This window comes from Sander lucioperca, chromosome 7, assembly GCF_008315115.2.
Source record: "Sander lucioperca isolate FBNREF2018 chromosome 7, SLUC_FBN_1.2, whole genome shotgun sequence".
Classification (NCBI taxonomy): domain Eukaryota; kingdom Metazoa; phylum Chordata; class Actinopteri; order Perciformes; family Percidae; genus Sander; species Sander lucioperca.
In genome coordinates, this window is record NC_050179.1 from 6,142,964 (window position 1) to 6,169,224 (window position 26,261).

The 26,261-nt window shown below is 39.9% G+C and overlaps 3 protein-coding genes across 5 annotated transcripts in view; 1 reads left to right on the plus strand and 2 right to left on the minus strand.

Annotated features, from left to right (window-relative positions):
* Positions 1-1,474: 1,474 nt before the first annotated feature.
* Positions 1,475-10,217, plus strand: mrps35 (mitochondrial ribosomal protein S35). Its single transcript, XM_031283385.2, has 8 exons — positions 1,475-1,650; positions 2,768-2,817; positions 3,009-3,176; positions 4,152-4,212; positions 4,350-4,489; positions 6,520-6,629; positions 6,738-6,807; positions 9,684-10,217. Exons 1-8 carry the CDS (start codon positions 1,515-1,517, stop codon positions 9,951-9,953), a joined length of 1,005 nt encoding a protein of 334 aa, XP_031139245.1. The 5' UTR covers positions 1,475-1,514; the 3' UTR covers positions 9,954-10,217.
* On the minus strand, positions 10,058-13,316 carry LOC116038756 (MANSC domain-containing protein 4). Its single transcript, XM_031283379.2, has 3 exons — positions 12,988-13,316; positions 12,725-12,859; positions 10,058-11,752 (listed from the first exon to the last, which is right to left on the minus strand). Exons 1-3 carry the CDS (start codon positions 13,205-13,207, stop codon positions 10,890-10,892), a joined length of 1,218 nt encoding a protein of 405 aa, XP_031139239.1. The 5' UTR covers positions 13,208-13,316; the 3' UTR covers positions 10,058-10,889.
* A 2,261-nt stretch (positions 13,317-15,577) lies between these two features.
* Positions 15,578-26,261, minus strand: part of LOC116038760 (transcriptional enhancer factor TEF-3) — a 38,801-nt gene continuing 28,117 nt past the window's right edge. For all 3 annotated transcript variants that reach the window (XM_031283392.2, XM_036002894.1, XM_036002893.1), the window contains exons 9-12: positions 25,737-25,910; positions 21,099-21,239; positions 19,207-19,359; positions 15,578-16,536 (exon numbers count right to left, since the gene is read on the minus strand). In XM_031283392.2, the coding sequence (XP_031139252.1) occupies positions 16,423-16,536; positions 19,207-19,359; positions 21,099-21,239; positions 25,737-25,910 (582 nt within the window). In that variant the 3' untranslated portion in view covers positions 15,578-16,422. The remainder of the gene's footprint in view (positions 16,537-19,206; positions 19,360-21,098; positions 21,240-25,736; positions 25,911-26,261) is intronic.

The window sequence follows — 26,261 nt, forward strand, 5'->3', positions numbered from 1 at the left end:
CATCATTTTTCAAGTTCACTTTGCATTCCGAGTTTCTCACTAAAAAGCCTATTAGGCTATGGCAAATGTTAGTTTGGCCAAATTAATCACCACCATATGTTGGTGATTATGCTAATTCATAGTGATAAATTAATTACCAACACTGATTATACTTCAATATATACCCAATGTGCATATGTCTCACTACTAATACACATATCTTGTTGCTACTTAATTTCCAAAGGACATTCTGTTTATTTCACACATAGGGCCCTGCCCAGCATCCCTTTGGCATAGCATGGATTACCAACCGTGCAACATGGGCAACTGCCAAAATTCCAGGGGCCCCAAAAGCCCCAGATTTACTGTTCGGCACATTAGGCTAAAGCATGTAATGGCATAATTTAATTAATTTCAATTATTTTTAGGTATTTGCAATACTAAAGTACAGTATCAAACAAGATGGTGCATTATAATGTAATCTTGTGGCCCTGTCTTGTAAATGCATGGGCCCTGTGTCAAAATCTAGTTTTATGAGCCTCATCATTTTACTTTAAATTGATTATTGTGCATAATCCTAAATAAAGTTGTGTTGAATCAAATTAAAATACAGTCACACAATCACCAGGCGACAGAAGGCTTAACAGGGGTCTGGCACGTATTTGTCCCTTTGAGCCCCTAACAATTTAATCCGGCCGTGCACTTTCGCATGTTTCCTCAGTGAAGCTTAAATGGGTCCATACATATGGAGCCTAATGTAAAAGCATAAACACCATGAAATAAACATATAGCCTAACCTAGTTTTTCACTGAAGAGCAAAACGTGCTACGGTTGTCATAAACGTAATAAGGAGAGTTAACAAATCTGTTCGTTATTTCAAACTAGCTACTTTTTGTACAAACTGGGCAACCACACCACAAAAAATAAGACAAACATCTTTGCAAACTCACCCCACATGCAGGCTCTCCTCTGTTTACGCTAGATCCGGTAAATGCATAATAAATATGTACACACACACTGTCCAACAATTCCCGCCAATCCCTCAAATGTCTCTGTATGCTATCAACTCAAAGTTGACCTTACACATTTCAAATGTGTTTAAACCTTCTCTTAATACATCCATGGTTTAAACAGGTTCTAACCAAAAATAAGAACGCTTATATGCCTCACTCCGTTACTTTGGGTGTGTTTTCATTGAGGCTCAGTGCCATTTTCACGACTTGCTACCTCGGAAATATGATGTTACAGGTGTATTTGAACGCACCACATGTTTCAAAAAGCGGCTGCTGGCGGATAAAACGCCGAGATAAAGCACTAGTGTAAATATGAATGGAGAAAGGCTGTTGCCATTATTTTTTACCAAAATATTTTTCTAAGTATACCTCCACTTGAATGAAGTCCCATCATAAATCACAAGCTGTGATTCCACACCTGTCTTCACCTGTAGGGGGCACTAAACACACTCTGCGCCAAGTTAAACGTTTCGCAAATCTCGCGGTTTGTCCCTTGCTAGTGTCCGTAGTAGTTGGAAAAACATGGCTTCACACGCAAGCAAGGCATTTCTGTCCCTAGGTCGAATAAATGTTTCTGGTCTTGGACTTCAGAAATCAGTGAGCAGCAGAGTCACATACGCGACGGATGTGTCTATACATTCTTCTAATGTAAATAAAGGTGAGTTTCTCTGTCGCTGCTAAAATAGTTAACAAATGCATGCTGCACGCTTGAAATGCAGTTACCAAGGCCATGTTAAGGTGTCTCCTGTTCTTTGACAGTGATGTACTTTGAAGTTAGAGTGTGTAAACTTCTAAACTGGACGCATGAGGAGCTGTTTAAACACGAACATCCTGATTTTATAACTGTAGTAGGCTCGCGTAGCCAGACCTATCTTCGTGTATTGACAGGGTCTCCTGTATCTATTTTATTGGTTCATTATGTCACTACCAAGATCATGTTCTCTCTCTTCCTATTATAATCTACCCACAGTAGATGGTGCATAAAACCTCAAAAACAGATTCATAGTTTAGCCTAATCTGAAAGAACTAGAATACTATATAGCCTATTTACTAGTTATAGAGCTGCAATTGTAGATTTCAGTTAATCTGATTATTTTCTTCTTTAATCAATTAATCGTTTTGTCAACAACAACAAAACTGATTAATGTTCATCACAGTTCCCCAATGCCCAAGGTGATGTCATCAAATTGCTTGTTTTGACTCCACAAAACCCAAATATAGTCAATTTACTATCATAAAAGGCAACCAATGCTCATAATTAAAAAAAACTGGAGATAGGTGCAACTAGCTTGGGATGTTTGCTTGAAAAATGACCTAATAACAAAAAATGACAAAATTGTTGCCTATTATTTTTCTGTATATTGACAAATCATTATCGTTAAACCAATACACTTTCAGCTGTTATTTACTATATACAGTACAGCAGTAGCTCAGTCCGTATGGACCTGGCTTGGGGACTGGAGGGTAGCGGTTCAAGTCCTGGTACGGACTGTGGATGGTAGCTGCAGAGGTGCCAGTACACCAGGGCACTGAACCACAACTGCTCGGGGCGCTGTGCTGCGACTCATTATTCTGACATCTCTCCACATTTGATGCATGTGTGTTAATCAAGAAAAAATAAAAGTATATTATTATTATTATTATTATTATTATTATTATTATTATTATTATGAGTAAGTGTATTAATAGCATTAATTATAATGCTGTTACCGCATTTCTTTTGGACATTTACACATGTAAGTTTGTGGCTAAACTTGAAACATTATGAATTTTAGGCCTTCCTGATAGAGGCGATAGAGGATTCTTCAGAAGACCCAGGAGAACTGTAAGTGTGCAGCTTTTATGTCTGGTTTCCCAATATATTACATTATATATTTCAAATGAGACAAGATATTCAATAAGAAATTGGATGATGTTTCTTATTGAATAGACTAGCACTTATGATTTTTTTATAGAAACGTTATTAAATAATGTCCTAAAGAAAAAGCTTCCTTTGTCTTTTATGTTCTGTGTCAGGCAGGGGAGCCCAGGACAGAAAAGATGCCGGTGGATCAGGACTGGACTGCAGTTTATCCAGCAGCAACCCCCTTCAGACCGAGCTCTGTCCCCCTGCCTGTGAGGATGGGCTACCCTGTGAAGGGAGGCGTTCCTCCCGAGAAGAAGGGCAACTTGGAGCTGATCAAGGTCAGATCTCATCACTTACATAGAATCACAGCTTGCCGTTTTCAGACTTAAAGAAGAAACAAGTAGAACAGGTGATTACCTCCTCAGACAACAATATTAAATAGACAAAGGACTACAAATGCTTACGTATTGGCCACTGAATTAAGTTGCAGGGCTATATCTGTATGTATCCTATCTGTCTGTGTAGATTTTACCTCCTAGTTTTTAATGTATTATTGTAGCTGGTTGATGCTCTTGCAGTACTGATGGCTCTGTGCCCGGATTACTGAGCTGATGTGTCCAGACACCAGCTGTTCCATCTGGACTCGAGCTACTTGCGAATCCACTACTTTCACCAGCCACAGCTGGAACCCTGCCGTGCAGCCTAACAATATTGATTTCATTATCTCGCTTTGCCACGAGGGGCTAAACTTCTGTGCATCCCATTCCAGTGTTTGACCATTGGAATTCTTTTTTACTTTTTCACCATAAAATTACTTTAAATGACTTATTTTTTGTCAATCCACACAAGGTAACTCAGTCGAAATGTATCTTTTGCAGATCCCCTCTTTACACACACAGCACACACATGCAGTTTAGGGGCCAGCGCAGGGTCAAGCATGGTACGGCGCCCCTGGAGCAGTTTGAGGGGTTCAGTGCCTTGCTCAAGGGCACCTTGACCGTGCCCAGGAGGTAAACTAGCACCTCTCCAGCTGCCAGTCCACACTCCATACTTGTTCCGCATGGGGATTTGAACCAGCGACTTTCCGATTCCCACGCGATTTTGTTTACTACGCCCTTTAAAACCAATGAAATCTGGCATTAAATATTTTTTGTAGATTTTTGTGGACTCATAAAAATTCTGTGATGTTGAAGTTTTGCTTTGCACTTTCTGGGATGTAGATATTAAGACTGCAGAACATTTTTGTGTTTTTGATAAATGAACACTTGTGCATTTGAACATTCACATAATCTCTGGCTCATAATCTCTTTCAGATACCAAATTTTCTTCATTTGACACCGGCAGCCATCAAGAAACACTGTGAAGCTCTGAAACGTAATTTTTTTTAATTGTAAAGAGAAATGCTATTTCTTATTTTGTGGTGTTTAGCAGCAATATATTATTATTAATAACTTAAATACAAATATATAGGTGTATTCCGGTTATGTACGAATGTCTTTCTCTGCTTTTAGCATTCTGTTCTGAGTGGCCCTCTGCCTTGGACACTGACGCAAAATGTGACGAGCACTTCCCTATCAAAGTGGGAAGCACAGACTACGTGTCTGCCGGCCTGTCTGTCAGAAACCCTTCAGCTCGCATTGTTCATCTCAAAGTGAGTTTCCTTGCTGTTCCGTTTTTTTGTCTTTGGTTTCTGTAAATTGGTTTTGACTGCTTTTACTTGATGGCCTTTGTTTTAACTGGGTTTCAACTGTGTGTAGAAAGTCATTTGTGCAGAAACCTGACATGTAAAATGAGATTAGAGATTTACAGCGATGCATAATCACCAGCTGACATGTCCCTGTGATCTAGAGAGACGTTCATTGTCCAGTGACCTAGAGATTACAGCCCTATAGGATTATTTTACATTTAAGACAGATGTGCAGAAGCTCTGTTGTTCTTGTGGTAGTTTAAGTTATACAGAAATTTGTGTTTTATTATTTGACAACTTTGTACTTTCACAGAAAAAAGTAACAAAACATTTCATCATTGACACATTTGTTGGGACATTTTGATATTCCTCTTAATCCCCTTTACCACTAATCCAGCCATGTGTGACCCTCCCCACAGACCAGAACCACACGTAAAAACATGTATGAACCACAATCCATGAAAAAGAAGATTCGCCCTTAAGATTCCAAGAAGTTTTCAAAGACAATATGCCAATAATTGGCCAGTTAAAATGGAACAATATAAAATATTTAGCAAATGGCACTTACATTAAGAGATGTTCTACATGGGTCATAAACAAAAACCGATCCTTTGCAAAATGTAGCTAATATTTTAACAATCACGTACTTTTATGTGAAGGTGTTGGCCTCATTGTTTTAGTTTTACAGGTTGATATAAAGGGCAAAAGAGAGCAAAACACCATTTACTTGGTGGCTGAAAAGTCCTTCATCTGGCTTAACTATGCCAAAGAAAGCTGTTCTTATTCTGTTCCATTTTATCTTTGCTGCTTGTATTGTTTTCTAGCCTGGTTGACACCAGACCCTTCTCAGTTGTAACTGAGAGTGGGTCTGGGAAAGCTTCATTCACAGCTCATTTCCAAAGGGGCGTCACCAACGGACGCCGCTCAAATGCCTCTGGATGCAATTAGATAGTCCTTCAACCAATCAGACCAACGATCCGGGTGACGTAGCAGCTACAGCGGCATCAACGGGTTGCTGCGCTTCGGTGGCCGTCATGTTGGATGTAAACAAAAAGCTGCTCGCCGTTGCTGCGCTATCGTCATCGTGTAAAGCCCAACTCAACGGTTGTGATTGGTGCCTCGATTTGGAAAATTGGAAATGGGCTTGAATGGGCTCTTGGCCAGACTGACTTGCAGAGCAAATCTCAAATTTGCCGGAAGTTTGTCAGGGTTTTCCCAGGCTAATTGTTTTCCACATGTGGACAATAATACTGTCCTGCTCTGCTAAACCTTAATAAAGGTTTTGTTTCTTGGATGAAGCTGCATGTTTACACAACTTAATGAAACAGGCTTTTTGTGTTCTAAAACATGTCAGATGAAATCAGACTTTACAACACAGATACAGGAATTTTAACTGCCTTTTGACAAATTTGTAATTTTCCCATGTGGAAATGTGTCATTTCTACCATTAATCACTAGCCATCTGCCCCACTGAAACTTTGCCTTAGATTATATCAGCATGGTGGGAATTATTCAGACATTAATCCAGGAGGATTAGGCCGAAAAATAGATTAGAGGGCAAATCTCACATTTTCGGTTTAACAAAAATGCAATCAATCTTGAATGATGAGCGAATGTAGTAGTGTTGCATTTTTCTTTATTTTGTTGTGTATTTAGGCAGGGTGAAATACCTAGAAACAAAATGCCAGAATGCCAGACATGTGGTTCCAGATCAAAGAAATGTAACCACAGTGAATATGTAATAAGTATTTTCATCAATACAGTCAAAGCTCAGTATAGGTTAAAAAACAAACATTGTTCTTAGTTTGGGTTGGGGTTTATTTGATCTAAAGAGATAGAGATTCAGACAGGAGATTTAGTACATAATGAAATCCCATCTGCCCTATTCTTTTTGTCTGTGTATTTCTCTTTACATTGCAAAGCTTTACATGGAGAAACAGCTACCTAAACTATTTCTCTCCCGGGCTAATCTAATTGTATCATTGCCATCGCAGGTAAAACTGTCCAGTTTAAATCTGGATGACCATGCACGCAAGAAGATGCTTAAACTAGTTGGGGAGAGATACTGCAAAGATACTGATGTCCTCACCATTACAACTGACAGGTAAACACTCCGTCTTTATGGTCCAATATATCTAATAATAAAGTGAGCGAGAAAAAACAAATGCCCTGAATTTCTTCCCTTTTGTCTTTTCTTCCCTCCCTCTACCAGCTGCCCATTGAGACAGCAGAACCATGACTATGCCATGTACCTGCTAACTGTCCTCTACCACGAGTCTTGGGTGAGTTGAAAATATTAGTTTTTTTCTCTACTCTGCTCCACTGAACCCATTTCTGTCTCCACTGAAGATGACATGGAGCAGGTATATGCATCAGTCTCAGGAACTGGATAGGGGAAATACTGCCCCTACCCATAAGCCCAATGGAGTAATAACAACATTTTAGATCCGTCTTCAGCCCGTACCTTGACTCCTAACAAACTCTACCAGGGCTTAGCTGAGACACCTGTGCCTTTTTTTCTGTCCACTCTCTCTCCCCGTTTGTTTACTGACCTTATATCCTCTTTCAGCATGTATCCATTTAAAGACTGGTAGCTCTCAATTGTACCGCAGCCCTGCTGTCACTTTGAGAGGTTTTGTTTGAGATCAGATGAATGATAACTGATCTGATTAGCTGCAGTATGCAACAGTACATTAAAGGCTATCACAGGGCTTGCATTAACTGCATGACCCTCACTTGATGTATTATGTGGTATAATTCATCAGTGTAAAGCTACTGCTAGCAAAGTCATTACTTTAACTAAACGTGCAAGTTCTATGAAATAAGTCAAAATAATGCATGTGGATAACAGTGGTACTGTGAGCAGGGAGACGTTTGTGTCTAGAGGTTCCAATCTTTTTTTAGATATTTATTTTTTAATATTTATTACCAATAGCATGTACCATATTACAGTCTGTTTTTTGTGATAAACATATATTCTTTCTTCTCTCATTTTGGTTTGTATCTGTTAATCTGGATGGCAAACTGCTGCATACAATTGCCCTTACAGGGACAAATAAAGTTGTATTGAGTTGAATATTCAAGCCCTAAATTTACAGGTTGGTGTTAGCTGAAGTGTTGGAATGGCACTGAACTGGCACAATACTGTAGTGTGCATTAAGATTTCGTAAAAATACAAGCAAAATTAGTATTAATCTATTTGAGGAATAAAATATTCTACAAAAATGACATTCTTTACAAGATGTGTATTCCTCCACCTGCATCTTTCTCTTTTGGTGACATTTACATATGGCTGGTGACATGGCCCAGTACCTTTCACCAGGGGAATTCTTGTCCATCTTGCTCTGCGATCTGAGCGACTGAGCCCATTAGGGAGGTATCAGACTTGAATAGGCAGAAGGATGGCAAACAGCAGCATTGTCCAGTTGACATTTCTCCACAGACTGGGGGGAAACAGACTCCCCTATCAGGTGTTGACCCTGATACTCTTAATTCACTTTAAGCCAGCCATGCCACATCAGAGAAGTCTGCCACCAGGTCATTAGCCCAGGAGCTCTTCACATGAATTTGCAGCCAGCCACATAAAAGAAAGTGACTCTCCTTATTGTGCAACCTTTGCCTTTAGGAGCTTTTCCGGTCATGGCTTAGTCACATTAAAAAAAAACTTCTCACAGTTGGGAAAGGTGTCCGAGCCAGGAAGCAGAACACTGTCCACTGCCCTTTTAGACTCACAATGGAAGGCACAGTGCTTGTCCAGCAGGCTTGTGGAAGCTGTGAGAGTGGCGTTGCGTTCATGTTGTAACGCTAGCCCACAAAGAGGCCAATTGTTAGCAGCCACTGAGGTGATTTTATCTCCCCACTCAGGGAGACGGACCTTCCCTGCTAATTCCAGTTTGTGCTAATCCAGGCCGGCGCTGGGGCTGACCCCTCAAAGCTGCCTCCAATGTGGAGGGAAGTTTACCACTAGAGGCACTCCATCTAAGTTGGTGCCTCTATGCCCAACACCTGTCCTTTCCCTGAAATATAAATTTTATTTGGCAAACAGGTGGTTTGTCTCTCTCTCTTGGCAAGTTATTAGTTATTCTGTCTAGTGACCAAACTACCTACTGACGGATGCAAGGATAGACATGGTGTCCCTGCTGTTATTTTTGCACTGTTAAATTTAGCATATTGTATTACATCCAAAACTGCATCAGGAAGAAGGTTGGAACTTTGTCAGTAACACATGACTTAGTTAGTCAGTTTGTATGAGGATGATCTGCAGATCCCTCTTTGTTGTAGCGAGGCACACTGCAGAAAATGTTTTCATCTAAAACTAATACTACTATTTATTAGGCCTTCATTATTTCAAAGGAAGCTACTGATGTATTCCCAAGTATCAAGTTCTCCTCACTCAATAGGGCGTGGACTTGTTCCAGACGGGATGTTATGCAGATAAGATATGTATAGCGGTAATGATGGTCATTAACCTCAAACACCTGGAGAGCAGCAGCGCTGAGGCTCTGTCGATGCCCTGCTTTAAGCTGCTGCACAATGGGGTGTATTGTTCTCAAGGGAATGTGATGACAGCTAGACAGGCAGCAGAGGGAGCACTACATATGGAGAAATACTATCTCTGTGAGAGGAGCATCAAAGAAGGGATGAGGGGTGACCAAGGACCCCCATATTTTACATCTGTTGCCATAATGTTGTTCCCAACTAGAGACTGAGCAAGATCCATAAAATGTTAATGTTACATTTCTTTCTACTCTGCAGAACAAATCAAATCGGTTGTGGCTTGGTAGCGTTGCATTTCCCCCTACTCTCATTTCCTGGTTCTCCTTCTCGATAAACAACATTAAATCAAAGAGAGGGTTAACTTTTCCTGCTACAGATTTCCCACTGTGGTCAGAAAGCACAGGGGAGCCACTTTGTTTCTCCCACTATGCCTCTAGAGTCGGTACTCGCTCCGAACCTAATCACCGTCACTCTCTCACTCGCTCTACCACTCAATCCCCACACACATGTCGGCCCTGCTATTAGATTGACGCACACACCAACGCACAAGTATAAACTTCAGGCCACTTACGTAGGCTACGGCGAAAGCTCTGTGTGGAGCCTCCGCAGAACCATAAATCACGCTTAAAGGTAACAAATGTGTGTTTTTCTCATTCTTCAGAAAACAGAGGCCTGGGAGGCTGAGAAGACTGTGGCAGACATGGAGGAGTACAGCTGGGAGGACAGCCCGTCCCAAAGAAACATCTTAGATATGCTAGTACGCATGAAAGTGGCTGGGGAAGGAGAAGGCGAGGAAGTGCGAGAGCAGCTGCTGGGAAAAAAAGAAGTGCAGGAGTATAAGGACTCTGTCACAAGGTTGAAGAATGAAGGAGAAAGCGAGAGCACCATGCTGCAGTACAAAGAGGCTGTCAAGAAAGTACTCAACCTGTAATACAGCTTAATGTACACATTTATTTACATGAAGATGGTGACCAAGAGCAGCAGGGACCACAAAAACATTAATACTTGTGGCCTCATGTATCATTTTGGATTCCATCTACGTACCAGTAACACAAACAACAATTTACTGTAGATAATTACTGTTCCATTATACATGAGGATATTACAACCTCAAGGTTCTCAACTACTGTATTTATTTTCCAAAATAAATGTACTGTCATCAGGTCTTTAATACAAAAATAAAAGCCTAATGTATGCTGTTGTTCTGTCTTTCAAGTTGGGAAGTTGTGCGAAGTTGGTGTGCATGATGGTTAAAGCTTTTATGTAATGAAATCCCCTTTCAGTCCGCTCCCATCCCACTCTCATCACTGTCAGTGGCACCCTAGTGAAAGGATGCTTTCAGCAGCAGGTTGTTGAATAGTACCTCAACCTTCAACACAACTGGCCAAAGTTCTTGAGGTTTGGCATCAACATCAATTTAAACTCATTGAAGTACATCAAAATGTAGTTCAGCCAAATGGACATCATATCGTCTTTCTTGAGGCAAATTGCTGCGGTCAAATGCATTGGCCGAGTTAGGATCTTCTGTCGAAAGTTACTGCGTCACAAGTGAAACCAAAATCATGGCAACTACGTATTTGGTAATCTCATCTAAACCACACAATACCTCTGCCTGTTCAGTTTAAATATACAGAATTGTAACCTCAATGCATCAGTTGACAGTAACTCAATTGTCATCCCTATCTGCTTAAAATAAAGCAAAGTCTGCTATTAAAATAATCCATTATGTGAAACTTATTTTATAAAAATAAGTCAGTACAAATTCTAATTTGTCAAATGTCATTTCATCCTGGATTCCTTCATTAAAAATATTGCTGTTAACAAAAGAAAAAAGAGGGTTCCATCTTTTTTTGTCTTGGCTCTACTTTCAGGAGTTTTCTCTGACCAGCACATACTTTATCAGACGCATGGAGCCTCTTTTCCCTCTCCACGATGTTCGGTAGTGTCCCATCCTCTTCCTCTGACCCCTCCAACTCACGACCAGCAGAATGGAGCAACAGCAGCTCAGCAGCACTGTGATGCAGATGGCCACTGCAACCAGCAAGGTGTGAGCTGCTACATGCCACCCAGGTCCCAAACCCCCAAAGGTGTCCTCTCCGCTGACACCCTGTCCTTCCTCACTGCCTCCAGTGTGGTTACTCTCCAAACTGCCCTTGGTGTCATTGGGGTATTGCTTGGTGCTCTCTATACTGCCCATAAGGGTCATGGAAGTTAGAGGGCTGGTGGCCAACTGAGAGAAGGTGGTGGTGTGATGCTGGGTAGGGGATGTGGAGGGCCGTGCAGTTGGGGTAGAAAAGGCGGGAGTGGTCTTGGGATTGTAAGGGCTGAGGGTGGTTGCTGTGGTAGATGAAGGAGGCGTAAAGCTGGGTGCAAGAGAAGTGGAGGTGGTCAGGGTTGTTGTTTGTGCATTGTTCCCTGAAGCTAGTGGAGTCTTTGGAGTGGAGGATAAGGCAGTTGTAGTTGTGGGAACTGCTGAAGGCTGACTGGTGCTCTGCAGTGTAGTGGAACTGGTGGCAGGGGTGGAGGTGGTGAGCACTCTGCTTGCTGTGGTGGGGGGTTTATCTGTGGGTGCTAAAGTCAGAGGCAGCGCAGCGGGCGGAGGTGGATGAATGAACTGGCGTTTGTCTGAGGGCAGCGGCTCTGAGGCGTTGCCTCGACTGTAGTGGTGGGGTAACACGCGTACATTGGAGGTGAAGTATTTTCCAAACACCAACAGGTCAGGATCCGCGCCTAGGAAACAAGGACATAGGTTGTTGGTATAAACATACTGTTTTTTGAAAATGTGTAACAATTTAAATCATGGATAATCAGTGTTTTTTTATTTTTCCAAAATAAATTAAATTATTTCATTTGCATTCATTTTACTGTATTATTATTATTACTATTATTATTATTATTAGTAGTAGTAGTAGTAGTAGTAGTAGTAGTAGTAGTAGTAGCAGTAGTAGTATAGACCTCATTGGTAGAAGAAGTATTCAGATCCTTTACTAGTCTTTACCTTTGAGTCCTGTTCTATATATTACGTGCAAATAGCATTGTATTGTAGTTTTTATTATTATTATAACCTTTATTTAACCAGGAGAAACCCATTGAGATTAAGAATCTCTTTTTCAAGGGTGACCTGGCCAAGACAGGCAGCAGCATATAAAAAAACACATAGTTACAGACAAAAAAAACACAAGGGGACAGTTATTAGTTATTAGAACTAAAATAAAGCAAAGCAATTCATCAATTTTAAATTTTACATTTTTGTAACCAGGAAAAACTATTGAAAACACTGACATCTTAAAGAGTCTGCCTCCATTTCTTTGATTTAAAAGCATTTACCGAGATTAATTAATTTTGTCTCAAGTAATTGTGCAGTTCATCGAGGTGGTGATAATTTTAGCTACTGTTGGGTATTTACAGTATATTAACATTTTATGAGATCACGAATGAAGTGGTTGCAAATGAACTCAAGCTAAATACAGGTACCTCAATATAATAGCCTGCTTTAGTAGGATACTTCAGTAAATGTAAGTGTACTGATTACTTACTTTCCGTATAGGTCATAGCTCATATGTAGTGAAAATTAAAAAAAAAAAAATTGAGAATGTAATATGTCCTGGCTGTAGTCTATATGCATACAGGGAGAGTAAAAGTATAACCACAGACAACATAATCGTGAATTAGAGGAATTTTCAGGACTCACACTTTACTTACCCTTCGTGATATTGTACAGAACAACGTTGCCTCTGTGGCTGAGAATACAGCTCTCTAGTGTTGGACAGTGCAGGTGGAAGCAGTTCACGTTTTCTTGAGTGGCATCATAGTGAAATATGGCCAGATTACAGGAAACTGTAAGAGCAAAGACGATAAAACCAGTGTAGAGGATCAGTGGAGGCATTACAAATGAACGAAAAGTTAAAGAATGCCACTATACAGTTCAGTATGTGTGTGTTTCTTGATTATGAAACATTACTCACAATTTCGCGTGAGGCAACAGGTGCGGCTGCATTTCAGCGCCGTCTCCTCCTGGTAATACTTAAGCAGCTGCGCTCCTCTCCGCTGAGACTCCTCGATATCGATGAAAATCCCAGGGAAGCGTCGAATCCAGCAGTTCTTATAATACGAGGTCGGTGAGCACCTCGACTCAGTGTGGCACACCAGACTCAAAACCATCAGCACACCCCATGTGACATTCATTGCGCGTAATGTAAATCAGACCATGTTAAATTATAATCTGGACAAAGCATCGACATATCTGTGGAGCTGATAGGCATGAAGTGGAGCCAGTGGTCTGATTTAACTGGTGCCAGTCTCTCTCCAGGTGTGTCACAGCTACGCACCTGGAGGAGGAGGTGGAGACCCAGCCTTGCGTAAGGTGTGCAGGCTGAGCCATGGCTGCTATATTGCAGACGCTGATTAGCATTACAGTATCTACCTTTATGACAGAACGGCACCAACTACTGTGTACGTTTTAATAAAGGACACTGGTACAAAAAGCAGAACTAATCTGAGATTGGAAGTTCATCATTGAACTGGAAAACAACTACTGACAAAAAGATTCACTCTCAATCTTTGTGAAACTTACAGCATGTTCAGTGCCTGTATTTGACTCATCTCTGTGGCATTTTCAAAGCTACAGTTTGTGGTGTTTTTTTAATTTGAATACAGGAAGGTATTCCTGTTATTTGTCCACCCCTGTATGGGAGCATTTGAAGGCCATAAAGAGGCAATTACTTAAATGAGAGAAACCAGTTTATTCTTTTGACTTTCTGTCTTACTAAAATCCCCTTTAAAATGGTTGACCTTCTGTAAACGTGTAGGACAAAGTCATTATTTAGGCCTGTGAATTATCCTGATAGGATTTGGATGAATCTCCACAGTGCAGGTATTATGACACCACATAGCACACTCACTCTAAAGTAAATCTTGCTCTAGTTTAAGCAGGAACTAGGCTGTAACGTTTGTTCTCACAAACACAACACATGCCATCTGTTTTCAGCGAGGTCAGACATCTGAGAGTGGATTGCCATAATTTGGAGCAATCTGCCTGAATTCTTTCAAATGGGATTATCAGAATAAGCCTCAGGCCATTTCTCTCACCTTTTGTGAGCTTGTCCATCCATCACAGTGCCACATTCTCAGTTTACACCCGGGAGTTGAAAGCACCTTTTTGGATAAAGAGCTTGTGGATTGCAAGTGGTAGGCTGCAATTTACGGGGAAACTATCCTGTAGAAATGGTTTGAATATAGAAATAGAAATCAATCCTACTACAATGGAGAAGATACCATTGCATTTAATCAGTCCTAGCTAACAGAAAACAAACATTTCTTCAGATTCCATATTATATGTTCACCTCTTCTAAATGGATTTTCTCTAATTTTATTAACAGAAAGATTATACAATATGCTGACAAGTCTTTACTGTACACAGTATAAGGTAGCTCGACAGATAGGACAGACATCCTAGCAGACTGATTTGGTAGTGACTTAGAGACTGAAAGTATACAGTAAAGTATCTAGCCTGTGCCCCAGTTAGAGTGCAGTGGGAACTTCACACCAGAATGTATTCTTTGGTTTGTAAAAGACAATGGTGGATTGTATGGGCACTTACAGGTATTGGCCTCCAAGCAAGTGTGTATTTTTTATATATGTTAAACTTAAAGAACCGACCCGAGTATTAGGGCATTCAACCCAGTATACAAGTTTCACCATCTTAAACTGCTTAAATTGATGTGGACAGGAAATGAGTAATGATGTCTTAACACCACCAGATGGTGTCGCTTCCATTAAACAATAGCTATGACTGAATTCCATACTACACACAAACGTTTTCAACATGTACTATTCTTATTCTAATATTTTTGCATTCAAGATAACAAATGTACTTTAGTACTGACATTAATAATTACAAAATGTGCATAGATGGATATCAATCAAACTGCAACTTTGGAACTTCAATGCCAGTTAGACTTAAAGGGAAAGCAAAATATGTTTACAAAGATACAATTAGTGTTGAAATCAGAATATCTTTAGTTTTGGGACTGTTCAGATAAAACAACCAAGCTAAAGATGTCACCTTAGGCTCTGAAAAATGGCAACGGACATTTTTAAATGTTTTGACATTGTGTAGTCTAACAATTAATCAACAAAATAATCAACAAATGAATCAATACTGAAAATAATTGTACCTTCGTCTTTGACGTCTTCCTGGAGCTGGAGCACTAGCATCTGCAATTACTTTTGTTCTTCTGCAGTTGCAAGCATTTTCTTTATTATCTTTGTGCATTGCATTGTGGTACAATAGTGGCAATCAACAGCACACTCAATAATCAAGTGGATTTAGTATGCATACAGAAATCTTTGAATATATTTACTTTTGTCACCTCTGAAGCACAACATACTGTGAAACCTGCTTAGAATTTGTATGTAGTATGAAATTAGGACAGAGCTAATATGATGCAGTTTGAGGACAAAACCCTGCATATAGACATAGGCTAATATACTGTTATGAGTATGTCACATATTGCAGTCAATTGAACGGAATGCAAAAAAACTCGGCAACAGGAGTTATGTAAGAAACACTTGTATTTTCATCTGACACTTCAGGGCAAGTTACAGTTACAGTCAACCTCTGTAATCAGTTTACAGATCTAAATCTGGTTCAAGTTAGCAGTGTTATTATGTGCCTTTTGTTGTAGTCAGATCATCTTCAATTCATAACAGTATGACAAGACAATAAACATTTAACATTAAACATCAAACATCAAACAAAGTGAATACAATAGCTCTTTTAAATCATTTTAGCCTCTTATCTCCATAACTCTAGAGGAGATGGATGTGGCACTGTACTGTACATAATTACTCAAAAAACACAAACGATTGGCACCAAAAACAGTGATATTTTATGGATGTGCAAAGGAGGGATTCTCAGTCCGCTTTTATTATTTTCCCCCATTGTTATTTATATTTAAGTCACTAGGTGGCACCCTGAGGCAGCCAAACTCCTCTGTAGCAAACATCCCTGCACATGCATGTGTGTAAAATAATCTAAATCAAAAACAAGCATTAGTAAAATGAGATGAAAAACACCACCAATGATAACGTTCTCATGCAGGTCTTGTCAGCTAGGTTTTGGCTCCTTTGGTATAGAGACCACCGCATATCATGGTCCTCTTCTTCTTTTCCTTGCCACTTTTCAGACAAAGCCGGTTCTAGCTTCCACAATCCCAAATCTACCTCTTCCTCAGCAGTAATAGTGTTCCTGGGCATGCTGACAAAGCCAGTGTTTCTTTGGGCTTCTGACCGGGTTGTATGGTTTCAGCTTTAAGCTTATGGAGGAAGTAGTCCATTGTTTAGTGGTGTTGCCTACTGAGGTGCTACAATGGGTTGAGAGCAGATAAGTTCCAACTGTGTCAGTCTTTGACTAGCCTGTAAATATGATGCTGTGCACCATGCTCACTGGTGGACACCTCGAATACGTAGGCTATGCACAGGAGGGTTTCCAGTGTGTCCCTGTTAGTCACCATCTGTGGACAAAGAAGACACAGAAGGTCCTGCTCAGTCAAACTGTGGGGGATAAAAATCTAACCTTGGTTATTATGTTTTTACTAGTAAAACTGAATTCAGTCACATTCTGTTAGTTTGCAATCCTTTGAGCTTTTGACAAAATATAAACAATCATACGACTGTACTGAAATCCACAAATTGCTCCCTTAAATTAAAAAAAAAAAATGTTTTGAATATACAAACAGTATCAAAACCAATACTCTAAACAATCAAATGAATTAACATAATTTGTAAAGATTCAGAAATGAAGTGACTACACGTTTTACCCGCTGCTATTCTACAGTTCTTGTCGAGGATCCACCTCTGTCATGGAGGCAGTGGGCAACATGATTGTTCAATACCTGGTAGTTTGTAAAATCCTAATATCAGCCCAACATGTTGGTTTACAGTAAATCAAAGTGATTTAGTTTATTCACAGGACCACACTGGAAAATATAACCACTGTGTGTGTGGTTTTGGTAGAGCCATGGTTTTCCTATGAGGTATGTTCATGCATGCCTTTAAATTGTATTTGAATGTATGACACAATCAAGCAAAAATAGTATGTTATTTCAATCAAATCTAATAACAGCAGCATATGCTTTTTTTTTTGCTCTCAAACATATTTCAGCTACTTCTTTTTATTTATTTATTTATTTATTTATTTATTTATTTTTTATTATTATTATTATTATTATTATTATTATTATTATTATTATTATTATTATTATTATTATTATTATACATTTAGTCACCTTATAAAGCATGATCCTTCACTTTTAAAGGAAACTTTCAACAATAATTCTATGATCATACTTTAACATACTCATTTACCAGCTATATGAATACAACCATACTGGGCTTCGGAGATTGATAGTTATGACAAAATTACGATTAACACTGCAGTAATAATATATATAGTAATATAGTATATATATATAATAATAGATAGAAATGTCTAGTCTACTATAACACTACTAACTAAAGATGAATAATAAATTATGAATGATCTCTCTGGTCATATGTTCTGTTATTCTAAATTATGTGTCAGACTAATGTATCTTAAAAAAAAAAAAAAAAGCATGGAGGAGTGTGGCAATGTGGCACAAAACAAGCACACAACTTCATTAATTAATTATGCGTTGCATCAAACACAGCACTTACATGAGGCATATCGATCCATTGTGCTCAGCCTTGTAATGTGGAATCTGTGAGTGCACCCATCTGTATCTGTGTATGCATGTCTGTGCAGGAGCTGTTCATGGTTAATATGAGCTAAATCAGCCCATTGAGAAACCTAATGACATGCTGCCATGTAGTCGTCAGTGTGGGCTCAATATGGCCATTGTTCCTTGGCCAGTAGGAATGCAGCCCCCAATGGAAGGGACGCCAATGTCTTTGAACCCTGGTGTTGAGGACCACTTTGTTACTATGGTGATACACTCCACTCTATTCACTTCCCTCTTTGTGTCTGCTCTAGCACATCGGATCATTCAGAAAAGTCCAACTTACAGTGAAATGGACAAAATGTTTCAACTCTGTAAAACCATAAAAAATGCTGTTCATAGGGCAGTGAAACATTGCAACCAGCTGTGAATGGTCTAACAAGGTTAACCATAGGAAATATCACAGCACAACCATATCAATTTATGACAGTGGGCTGCCTACCTAAAGCACTTTGAAATGGAAAAGTACACATATTGAACGTCCATTTGGCTCTGTGTGCTTTAATGTCTTAGAATGGTTTTAATGGAAATACATGATAGATAAAAAGACAGTAAGTGTGTTTCAATGAATGCATGTATTGCAGACAATTGACTCATATCCAAATACATTTTAAGTCAGGGTAAGCCGTTCATGCCTCTTTACACCACAAGCAGAATTTTCTGATAACAGAGCTAACAGTCTGCTAACAGTGAATGTGATAAAGTGTTTGTTATAGAACCAGGCTAGCTGTGTTCCTCTGAAGGTAAAAAAAGAAAAGTTGTTGGCAGAATTGGACGAACAATTCACACATTATTCCAAGTTGGTTACCCCACTGCTAAACTTGTGGTCAGACCAGATGAATTGCCTAAATTAGCTTCTTGATGTGTTACATATTTGTAATGGTTCCTTAACAAGTGAAACAAACAAACAAACAAACAAATAAACTAATAGTGTATAGCTAATTTTAAATCATGTGAATTGATTCTATTAGTATTAATGTTAGATTTTATTTTGATGCTGTAACGGCAGTTTGTTGACACTTCTGTGGTTCTTTTTTCAGCAGGAAGGTATCATCGCTGTCAAATTCCAGATATCTTGGACTCAAAATTACTAGTCAGAGGCTGACGTGAATGGTTTTTCCCAATCAGAGTCTCTGCTGGTTGTCTGAATAACCCTAACCCCCAAAAAAGGTGTCTTGTCTGGCACATAGCCCCTGTTAAACCACAACTTGTTCTTTTCACACTTCAGTTTTTATATAGATTAAACACACATGTTAACTAGTGAGCTTTAGAGATGCTGGTTATTGATTTAAAAAAAAAAAAAGGTATGAGATCTAACTCCTAAAGAGAATGAGCATATTTTCCAAACTATCGCGCTATTCCTGTAATATTTAAGAGAATACCTGAAGAACACACATGTACAGTATATCTCTGATTCATTGGTACCTGTAGGATAGTGAAGTTCTCCAGTACACTGTTCATCATGTACTTCTCCGGCAGGTGTTTAAGCTTGTGGATGAAGTTGATCATGTATTCACATAACGGGGAACGGTGGATTCGAAACACGTAGCGCCCATTCTCAAAACGTGCATACTCCGTCTAGGAAAAACATGTACAATACATAATAAAAGCATACAGTTCAATATATGAGAACATATACCATGTGCAAAGATAATTAATAACACATTAAAAGGATAAAATGTGAAATCTATATCAAAATCTAAAACAAAAGGGATACATATTCCACTGAAACTCAATTGGATGTGAACATCTATGTGATAAGCTGTAATATGTGTAATATAATATACCTAATGCAGCATATGGCATGCCATATATGACAATAAACATATTTTTCGTGACAACAGTAATCAAATGATGAAGCCATTAAATATCATCATGTGGTCTGCTGAGGCAGATGGCCCTACCTAGGGATGTGTGTGTATGTGTTTATATTGTACAATCCATCAGCAGCAGATGGGGGCAGGGCCACTATTGTGTCTAGTTAACGGGAAGCATAACAGTTAGTCATACTGTGGAGATGTGTTACTCATGTCAGTTTACTGACCACAGATCAGTGGTAATTGACTGGAATCCATCTCCCCCATTAGCAGTTATTAACTCCTCTGGATGACACTTTTTGAAACGGTCATGACCTCTTTATGTTGAAATATCACCCTGCTTTTGAGCAATCAGTGATGCAAACAGCTTGGACTGTAGCCACATATATAGTATACTGTTAATAATTGTAGGAACTGTACGATTCTAAAACATTGGATCTAAATGTGAAAAGTCAGTGTTTCAAAGAAAAAACAACCTGAAATGGACATGAATGCTACAGTATTTACGGCATTTATAGGCAACTAAAACATTATAATGAGACTGATCACTGTGCCTTCCATAACGATAACAGTTTAATACAATAATTAGATATGCTGTTTTCATTTCTGTAGTTGTAACAGCTTAATCCTACTGAATATGTTTATTAATTAACACCAGAAACCAAAATTCAATCCTTGTATCAAGAGCACTGTCAGTTCCTGTTGTAGCTTTTAAGTTAAATTTTTTTTTTTTTTACGATTATTTTTGTGGGCATTTTTAGGCCTTTATTTTCACAGGACAGATGAAGCCATGAAAGGGGAGAGAGAGGGGAAATGACATGCAGCAAAGGGCCGCAGGTCGGAGTTGAACCCGCTGCGGCGAAGAGTAAACCTCTACATATGTGCGCCCGCTCTACCAACTGAGCTAACCCAGCCACAAGTTTAAATTCTTTAAGGAAAATATCATAGTTACACAGTATCATCTAAACAAAACATAAATTAAGTATTTTCCCCCCAGAATCATTGCAGAAGAGTACATTGTACATTTTTTTTGTAGTGCTGAGTAGCATCTGCAGAGCTCCTGCTGTGGGGCCATTTAGGCATAGTGGCCACTATCAGAATTGCAGATAATGTGAAGCCAAAAAATATGTTTTCTCTTACACAATTTTCACAAAACAGCTACAAAATTATTATGATACATTTTAGACTGGGTGTCACGAATAATATATGAAAATTTGATCCTTTAGGTTTAATATAAAGTAATAAGTCTAGAAGAGCTGTATGAGTAAATGTGCTGTTCATGTGAGCAGGGAGCCAGCAGGAAGTCAGCCACCACAGGCAGAGGACTCTAATACACATGCTCTAAGGGCCCATTATCTTTTCAGTCAGAAATGATAAGAAACTGTGTTACAATATATGCAACTTTAAATTAGTAACGCTTCATAATAAATGCAGGGTAAGTGTCTGACTACTGGCACACTCTAGTAAAAAAAGATTCTCAATAACCCCCAGTATTCTTACCTCCACTTTCTCCACCACCTGCTTGCCAAAGGAGCAGACTTTGGTGGATGAGGTGATAACCATATTCTCAGAGCTCTCATACTGACTGGAAACGCCATAGAAGAAGCTGCTGTCATCCTGCAGGTTCACACTAAGGTCCGCCTACAGGGAAGAAACAGATAACATGTCAGGATCGACTAACATTCCTGTGTGTGCTACACTACACACTACCCTGCTCCACATTGAACATCTTAAACCTCAAGGATATACAGCACTATATCCATAATATATAACAAAATATCAGGGTCTACCTTTCTGCTCACAGACATGGATCTCAAGGAACATGTGTGTCAGTCTGACAAAGACACATCACCAACAGTGTTACAGCTCAACAAAGCTTGATAATGCTTCTCTGTAAAGCCAAGAGGCATCCACTGGCCAGATCCTTGTTGACCCAATATAACGCTGTCAAATCCAGCCTCAAAATTCCCAAGATGCTGTGTATCGTCCATTTGAAGAACCCACAGCACTAATGGAAAAAAAAGCATCTACACACTCAAGTCTTTGCAAAAATCTAGCTAATTTAGCAAGCTTTTGGTCAGAGACCTTCTTCAAGGCAAGAACAGGTAACTGTTAGCAAGTAAAAGCAGCAGTACACAAGGTAAAAATCCTTACTTGATAAGAGACACAATATAAACAACCACAGAACTGAAATTGTTCTGATAGCTCACACGTTCACAAAAGCCCATGTTACTTTCATACAATTTTTTATTACTAAACATGATATTCAAATCCAGTAAATAAAAACATTCACCATTTTGAAAAAAGGAAACAAGGCAACCCCATGTTGTTGTCAGTTGCCTAGCAACAACTGAAACTAATCCGATGCCAAACATTTGTGAACTTAACTTCCTCTGTCAAGAACATGATCTCACAAGTGCAATTTAAAACACAGCACAGAGTCAAGTTTCTTTATTCTCTTGTGGATGCAGATTCACCTATCTCTGATCCTCCCACTAGTTCAAGTTTGAATTGAGGCAAGTATAATCTGATTTTGTATCAGACTGAGGTGTCGTCTCCTCCGTCAGACAGCTGGGCTGCTTTACCTTTTCCCCTGTCGGGCTCTTGTCTCCTAATGGGCCATTGAGACACCGCTCAGCCTCCTCTCATCTCTTCATCACCCCGTTCATCTTCATCCCTGGCTCATGTAATTCCTCTATTTGTCTTCATCCCTGGGGCATAGTGACCCTCCCCGAACCGCCTTTCCTTTCTTGCCTAACAGCCTGCGAGGGAATTCATCCAATTACAATCAGTAGCATGCAATTGGCTGATTAGATCATGGTGGGCCGCTTGGCTGTGTAACAATTTAGCAGAGCCAGCTCAAATCGGATTCCCTCGGCACTTCAAAGGCGTGAGACAATCCGTTAGGACAGGGCCACAGGCGCTGAGTAGGGTGAGGAGGAAGGTGGGAGCAGGGCAGGGCAGCCAGCGGCCGACAGGGGGGTTTGCTGGAAATTCAATCTAGAATGCCATAGCTTTGGAGGTGGGCCAGTCGCCTGTCACCGTCACCATGCCAACCTGCGCCTCAGCACACCCCTAAGTCATGACCTACCACGTGGTTGTGCCACTGCGGCTACATCAAATGGGCTCTTCCCCTCTTTTACGATGGCGTAAATAAAGTTAGCGTATTTTCAGATGTGTTGAGGATTTCATTTTGCTTATTTTCATGGCCAAGAGCATCTTGGCTGGTGTTTTTTCCAGTATGGGTGTTAAAATGCCCAGCTGTTTTGTAGCATTTCTGTGTTTTGTCATGGATGCCTCGAGAATTGGAGGACCCCCTTGGGATACAATAAGATGAACAGACTGAGCGGGGACAGTGTTATGAGCTTGTTTTTCTCTAGCGGGGAGTTGCATATGTCGTAACTGTTGACTCAACCGGGCTATGACATGAATCAAGAGAGTAATATTTCAGTGATGATTGACTTGTTGCTTACATTGCACCCACTGTATCTCCTGCCATTCCTATCTCTTGTTCACACTGTCTGTGTCCCTATTTCTATCTCTTGCTGTCTTGCGCCCTTTTTCTTTATGATATATGGCCAGGCTACTCATCCCCTCCTTCTCCTCTTTCCTGGAGAAGACTACTTCCAAAATGGTGTCACTCACCAATGTCTACCAATGCCTCTCTACAATAAATAATGTGGCAGTCAAACATGTGAGAAGGGTAATGTCAGGCCATCTGGTGGCATGAGATTGCAAGGCGGTACTTTGAACTTGACATTCACAGTCTTTGGCACTCTGAACCACAGCCGTTACAGCTATATAAACTTATACTGTATATCTGCTTTGCAAGTCACCAGTGGCCTCAACGCAACACATTTTTGACAAAGTGGATCTGAGGATGACGGCAATCATGTTTCACAATGTTTCACAGTAGTAGTGGAGATGATGGTTTGACATTCTTCACTGAGGAAGCATTGTGTGCCTCTACCATCAGAATCTCCAGACCTGCAACCTCTCAAGGCTCTCATGACTCAGTCAGATTGCACATGTCCTTTATACATAACATAAGGAGTTTATTTTGGCCCAGCAAAGTTGGTGCAGTCTAACCTCCATCCATAGGAGAGAACAACACCTAAAAACTTCCCATTCACCCAATTCTACCTCATGGCTGTGTTTGGGTCCTTTTTCTAGGTCTGTGCCATTGGTCTGTGCTTGGGATGAATTTAGCATGAGTGAGATGCTGTTTTCTGTCCCCCTCTCTTATAAATAGAAAAAACATAGGTGAGAAATGGTTTGTTATGGGCAGTTCATACTGGTTTGGTATGCACCAAATATATGCTTTGTATTTAGACAGTGGGTAGTTTATATATTTTTCTATATTTTTCTATATGCCTTGATTGTTAATTGTTCTATGTGCAAAAAAAAATCAAAATTGTATGTTTTTGTTTTGAATGCCCAAGTGCCTAACATCCATTATAACCTTGCCATCTTGTATCTGTGATGCTGCGAGACAAGAATTTTGAGGACAGGGATTACTAACTGGAGGACTTTCCAAATACAGATCAGACTTTTTTTTAATCACAAGCAAAGAGTGTGCATACATAATTCTTTTTAATTTTAGTGATAAATGGTCACCATTGCGTGCACTGCAAATCACTTGGCAATCAAACAGTGTGGCCACCAAGGTTACGTCTGTTGCCTTGTATTTCCTATTGATTTTTAAATTTCTTCTTTGTTGAGCAAAGGGGCTTTAGCTAATTATGCTAATAATCAAGTACGGTATTTCTTAGGTGCTCATATACCAGACATTATGATTGAAATCTCAACCTTACCTCTTCATATACCAGGAAATGGCGCAGAAATTCTCTAACTGTAGTATTACACAGTTTGTTGAGTGATTCTCTGACATACTTTGTGACAACACCGCTTTACAATCCCAGCACATTGATTTTAACAAGTGGGGGTTTCTAAAGTAAATGTACTTTCACTCCCTCTTGCTTAACCCTGACCTCTGCTGTTAAACTAACATGCCTGCAAAATAGATGGATACATGTAGCTATTTATCCCCAGAGGGAAATTCACAATAAAAAGTAACTTATACTGTATATAAAAAAAAACTTTTGAATGAAATGCCATTAAAAGCCACTTTAATAAAGAGCGGATGTACGTGTGGTGGGAGGAGCCCTGAGGTAAAGTGTGTACGTGTTGTGCATGATACAAATACCAAAGGTCTTGTCCTGAGGTAAGACAAGGTGGCCAGATCAGCTGCGATGAACAAAACGGACGTGTTCAATTACACCCTCATAATCTCCTTCTGTATCTGTCTCTCGCTCTGATCTCTGTTTATAGACCCATTTTCAGGTTGTCAGTTTGTTTATTTCCACTGTTTTCAACAATATCACACATTCTCTTCCATCTGTCTTCATTCCTAAGCCTGCATCTTAAGTTTACTTTGTCATCATGCTTAACTCGCTCATCTCTCTCAGTGTCTAATGGTGAGCTGGGGGGCGCTGTGTGTTTGTCTGTGTGTGCGTGTGTGTTTTGGGGGGCTTACTTATAAATAAGTATATGGGGCATGAGAGTTGGACTCAGTCTAATAGCGCCGAGACAGGTGCCTGGGCTCACATTTCCCGTGGTGAAAGATCAGGCCTGCCACTCTTCCCAAGGCTGCTCACACACGCACGCACGCACGCACGCACACACACACGCACACACACACACACACACACACACACACACACACACAAATACATCCACGCCTAATGCATGCTGAGCAGCAATGCCTTCTTTGCCGACATAAACCACCAATCAGGTCATGGGAGCAATGACTTTCCATTCATTCCCGCTTTAAATTGCATATAAGTTCCTTTAACTCCGATGCTTAAGCTATCTCAACACAGTTAACACCGCTAGGCCATTGACAGCCAACAGGTGCAACAAAACATTAACAAGAGTATTCACTGTACTCTCACTTCACCTTGATGACTTGGGGAGGATTATATGCTCTGATGATGTATGAAAAATACCACACACAGTAGTATACAGAGTATTGGGCTGACCTTTAGATGTATAAGAACCCGTTTTAATTGACATTAGTGATTTATCAGCTGAAATTTTTAAAAAAGCTTAGAGAAACTGGATTTTTTCTTGTTTTACCCAAAACTTGACGAGAAAGAAAGCGTTGTGTGGCCCTTTGTCAAACAGCTCCCTCAGGCCTCCTTTCTTTTCTGGGAACTTGTCGTAGATTTGTCTGACATCCACAGACTCCAGATAGGCGTCGCTGTAGCTCGGGTTGGATTGGCCAATGTGCACAAACAGGTGCTTGTTGAACTAGAGAGACAAAAGTGCATATCAGGAAATGAACAGAGCCAAAAATGGCAAGTGTCCAGTTTGCTAAATTGGCATTAATGCCAAGTGCACAGTTAGGCGCTCCAGGACATCTGTCACATTGGGCCTGTTATTCCATTGAATCATATTTACTGTAATAAATCCCATCACCTGTTTTAAGGGTCCCACCCTTTTCTTCCATTCCATTCATGATGTGCTGGTGTGTATATTCTTTACGTGTTGATGCAGATTATCCTGTGTTCTTTGTGTGCGGCTGTCATACTTTTACACACCAAGACCACCAAAGTGTTTAATACCAATATTGAGTCTTTTCCAAGACATTAGTGATATCTA